This window comes from Nematolebias whitei, chromosome 19, assembly GCF_014905685.2.
Source record: "Nematolebias whitei isolate Nwh7 chromosome 19, NemWhi1, whole genome shotgun sequence".
NCBI lineage: Eukaryota > Metazoa > Chordata > Actinopteri > Cyprinodontiformes > Rivulidae > Nematolebias > Nematolebias whitei.
The window spans coordinates 14,181,337-14,186,338 of record NC_056516.1 but is presented as its reverse complement, the minus strand read 5'-3'; the positions used below and the strand labels follow the sequence as shown (position 1 = coordinate 14,186,338).

At 38.5% G+C, this 5,002-nt stretch overlaps 1 protein-coding gene across 1 annotated transcript; it reads right to left on the bottom strand.

Annotated features, from left to right (window-relative positions):
- Positions 1-1,621: 1,621 nt before the first annotated feature.
- On the bottom strand, positions 1,622-5,002 carry med10 (mediator complex subunit 10). Its single transcript, XM_037692739.1, has 4 exons — positions 4,791-5,002; positions 4,622-4,705; positions 2,521-2,623; positions 1,622-2,168 (listed from the first exon to the last, which is right to left on the bottom strand). Exons 1-4 carry the CDS (start codon positions 4,910-4,912, stop codon positions 2,073-2,075), a joined length of 405 nt encoding a protein of 134 aa, XP_037548667.1. The 5' UTR covers positions 4,913-5,002; the 3' UTR covers positions 1,622-2,072.

The window sequence follows — 5,002 nt, the reverse complement described above, 5'->3', positions numbered from 1 at the left end:
TCCAGCTGCACAGCATCCGATACCAGAGGAAATAATCATAAAAAAAAAAAGATTTATATCCAGAAAAAATAGGATTTAAAGTTTTCAAAAGCAACATGTCAGAATGAATTTAACAGATACTCCAACATGCAGCCACCTTGAGCGCAACAATTTAGTTACCAATCAGCCTAATAACATGCACGGTTTTGTTTTGTGGAGGAAACTGGAGTACCCGAAGAAAACCCACATGCACAGAGAACATGCAAACTCCACCCACAAAGGCCCCCGGCTGGGATTTGAACCGGGGCAACCTTCTCGCTGAGGGGCGGCAGCTCTAACTGCACCACCGTGCACCCTGTATTAAAATATTTAGAGCTTTTGAAGAGAGCAAGTGATATTTCTTTAATGTTTGAAATAAAGGGAACAATTGTGAAGAGTATTTAATTTAGTGGATTTATCCATTGGACATCTTTTATTTAACTTTCTACTTATTTAGAACTTAAGTTTTTGTAAAAGTGCTGATCGATCACAATTGACCACAAAAAGCAATTGAAGCCAAATTAAATCGATCATCGTGATTCTAAACAATCTTTGGACTGATGAAACTACACCCATGTTTTATACATATTTATATTCTCACCATTATTCACCTGCAAAGTGAGCGCAGTAAAAATCTTGTTTCCATGGCAGCATCAGAGCGCTGCACATCTGTGGTCATGATCATTACATTAAGTGTAGCACACGTCGGATGTTTACCTCGTTGTATAAAGTTTTATATTTTGATAAATAAGAATAAGCTTTTCTTGTAAATCACATGACCAGGAAGTGAATCAAGCCCTTTAAATACGTGAACTCACAGCACATGTAGCTCTGATTGAGTTTATTATGTAGGGTGACGAGCAAACACTTCAGTCTCTTCCAAAGTACGCAATTACTTTATTGACAGTTACATTTTACAAAATGCTGACTCAGGCATAAAACAGATGAACAGAACTCAAAAGGTCCACTTATTTACAAACACTGATGTACAAATGTACAAAAAGCCTGGATTCTTTTTGTAACCGTGAAACGGTGAGACCTCGTTTAGGCGTGACGTCATCACGGCCTTTATGCGGGTGAAACGTTAGCACTCCCATGGGAGTCTCCCGTCTTAAACGTTTGCGAGGGTTCTCGGTTTCTTTGCATCGGTCACAAACGCTTACAGCACTTGTTCAAAAGATTTGAGTCAAATTTTCCATCTCATCTCGATTTAGTTTCAGTAATTCTAAAAAAAAAAAAAACTGGAGCTGTTTCGACACCTGCCGGGGAGCTCGCACGACATTTGTAGCCACAGCCCCAACTGTCCGAATCTATAACCCACACCAATTATCAACACAAAACAAAAAAAAAGATTCAAACCTGCCAACTGAAAAGTAGATGAAGTCATAAATAAGGGGACAGCTGCCAAAGAGGGGATCGTGAGCCGATGCAGGTATGCAACTGAACGATGCGTGTGGAATAGAGCTCTGCAAACCGTGCACATGAAAACAGACCGTGATCCTCAAAAACTAACTGCTCGGCTCGATGACTGCACTCGATTCAGTGAAACTGCAATGGAAAGTTGATCACAGTTTAGTCTGTAACAAGTGTGCTACTACCCTCAGACTCAAAATGTTATAAAACTGTGCACAACAACAAAGTAGTACTACAAAAAGGTCAGTAATAAGAGTGTATATATTCAGTACCTGTGCCTGATGGAGTCAATCCTTCATACAGAACTGCAGCTTGTTGTTTGTACAGCTTCAAGCGTTAAATACTGGTGATTTATTGTATCCGCTTATAGAAATATCTCCGAACGCACAAACCTGTTGTATAAAAATCGTCTGGTTCTCCAAAACTCGCTTGACAAAGTGTTTCAATTTACAAAAAGGCAACGACTAGCTGAGGCGGATATGAAACCTCCTCGCTCCAGACGCCAACAGCATCGCACAACAATAATAATAATCAGCTGTTGGCGGTCGCAGCTTCCTGCTTTGTTAAACTCCTTCCAGGCTTTCATTCCAGGGGGGGGGTCACAGGTTGGAGGTCAGCCTGGGAATAATCTCCAGCAGCCTCTAGGAGGGTGAATCTTCTCCACGTATAGCTCTGTAGTTGGCCATTTCCTCTGGGAAAACCTTACTAAGTTCGGAAATTAAAAGACTCTTGAATTTCTGCGGGGAAAAAAGAATACAATTTATAACTCGTTTTCTTTTTCTTACGAAGACTTGAAATAATGTGTTCATGACTAAACTACCACATGGCCTAAATCAATAATTCTCAGTGTTTAATTTTACGGTCAAGCAATGAGAAAACGTAAGGCACAGATAATTATAGGTTAAAAACATATGGATTAAAAACAAACTGCCAGGTTTGTGTAAGAAAAAAAAAAATCATTAAGTTACAAGAACCGTTTGATCTTTAGAGATTCTTATTGTGAATATTTCATCAACAAAATACTTTTGATTGCTGTTTATTTGAACACAGTCAGTGGGGAAAGCCAGCGTCCCTGATATAATCTCTTACCGTCATAGTGTCTATCTTCCCTTTGACCTGCTCGTTCCTTGCCAAGGCTCTTTCCAGACACTCCTTGGTGTACAGCTGAGGGTTTCGGCCTTGGTCAATGTACCTTCAAACAAGGTTCAACGTCAGACCATGGTGAGGACGAGCACAGATAAACATTCATTTATATGGGCTAAAACATAATCTCTACGTAATGGAGCGGACCAGATTTTACAAATTATTTAAGACTCCAGATAATTCCTAAATCACTGAAGTCATTATTAGAATTTCTATACAATGCACGATAATATGTAGAGATGAGGCAAAATGTACATTTGAACGACAGGCGATTGTGCTGCGCTTCATAATATGTTGTACAGGTGCGTGTCATAAAATTAGAATATCATGAAAAAGTTGATTTATTTCAGTAATTTTATTCAAAAAGTGAAACTTGTATATTATATTCATTCATTACACACAGACTGATATATTCAAATGTTTATTTCTTTCAATGTTGATGATTATAACTGGCAATTACTGCAGCAATGCAGCGTGGCATGGAGTGGATCAGTCTGTGTCTCTGCTCAGGTGTTACGAGCCCAGGTTGCTCTGATCGTGACCTTCAGCTCTTCTGAATTGTTGGGTCTGGTGTATCACATCTTCCTCTTCACAATACTCCATAGATTTTCTATGGGGTTAAGTTCAGGCGAGTTAGCTGTCCAATTAAGAACAGGGATCATGGTCCTTAAACCAGGTACTGGTAGCTTTGTCACTGTGTGCAGGCATCACGTCCTGTTGGAAAATTAAATCTGCATCTGCATAAAGTTGGTCAGCAGCAGGAAAACTTTCTGGTAGACCAGCTGGGCTCAGAACACCTGAGCAGTGACACAGACTGATCCACTCCATGCCACGCTGCATTGCTGCAGAAATACAGACAAAAGGAGCAACAACTAAGTATTGATGCTGTTCATGCTCATACTTTTCAGTTGGCCAACATTTCTAAAAATATATTTTTAAATTGATCTTAAGTAATGTTCTAATTTTCTGAGATACTGAATTTGGGGTTTTCATTAGTTGTCAGTTATAATCATCAACATTAAAAGAAATAAACATTTGAATATATCAGTTTGTGTGTAATGAATGAATATAATATACAAGTTTCATTTTTTGAATGGAATTACTGAAATAAATCAACTTTTTCATGATGTTCTAATTTTATGACCAGCACCTGTATGTATATATATATATATACACATATATATATATATATATATACATACACATATATACACATATATATATATATATACATACACACACAAACACACTAGGTTGTATATACCCATATACACCCTAAGTCAGGGGTCTGCAACCTGCAGCTCTGGAGCCACATGCGGCTCTTTGGTCCCTCCACAGCAACTCTTTCATGTTTTGACCAAAACTCACATAAAACAGAATTTTTTAGGATATTATACTCACAACAACAACAAAAAAGACTAGTTTTAGCTGTTTTCCTGTCAATTCTCTTGCGAATATGTGGATACTTGTATACACAGAATAAATTATACTCACTTTAACTTTATGCTTTATTTCTTCAAAAGGAGGATATTACTCAAAAATTAAAAAGAAAATTGCATAAGCATTGTTTTAGTTTTTCCTTTTAATGGGCAAAATATATATTTGTCTTTACAAGAATTCAGTTTTCTGTGATAAGACTTGCAACCTGGATATGATGCACTTGAAAAGGAAGAAATGGATAAAGACAATGAATGAATGGATGAATGATGGATGAATGAATGAATGAATGAATGGATGAATGAATGAATGAAATAGTCATTTATTTTGTCTCATAAAGTAAAAATATCAATAAATGTAAACGATCATGAGATGTTGTTAGTTTTATAATTTCACACCTACTGGCCAGAAAAGCTCCCTCCAACACGCTTTATGTGGCCCATGGGCCACCAGTTGATAATGACCATTGTAGCAGATTTTGTGGCTCTGGACCCGTTTCATCGAATGAACGAAAGGGCAGAACTGGCTCTTTTGATGGTAAGGGTTGCAGACCTCTGATCTGAGCTGTAAACACCTGCACACACTCATATACTCAAGCTTCTGGACTCACTCGAACACCTCCAGGGGAACGTTGATCTCATGAAGCTGTTGACGGCACTTCTCGACATCTTGTAGTCCAGAAATCATGAAATTCCTAAAAGAACAAAGTGAACAACTCGGGTCAACGCCGTGATTATCAGCAAAGTTCGGTCATGGTGGAGAAAAAGAGAAGAACTCACAGCTTCTGGTTGAGGACCGCCTGGCTGCTCGGCTGGAAGTCGCTAACAATGATTCCTAACTGTCGAATGTTCTCGATGAATTTCTCCAGATGCTCCTCGAGGTTGTCGAACTTTTCGGCCATCTTGGATATATCTTTAAAGAGTTATTAAAAGCGTTTGGAAAATCTCTTTTGACGAAAACTCGCTGACTGCTGTTAGCTGCCGACACCACG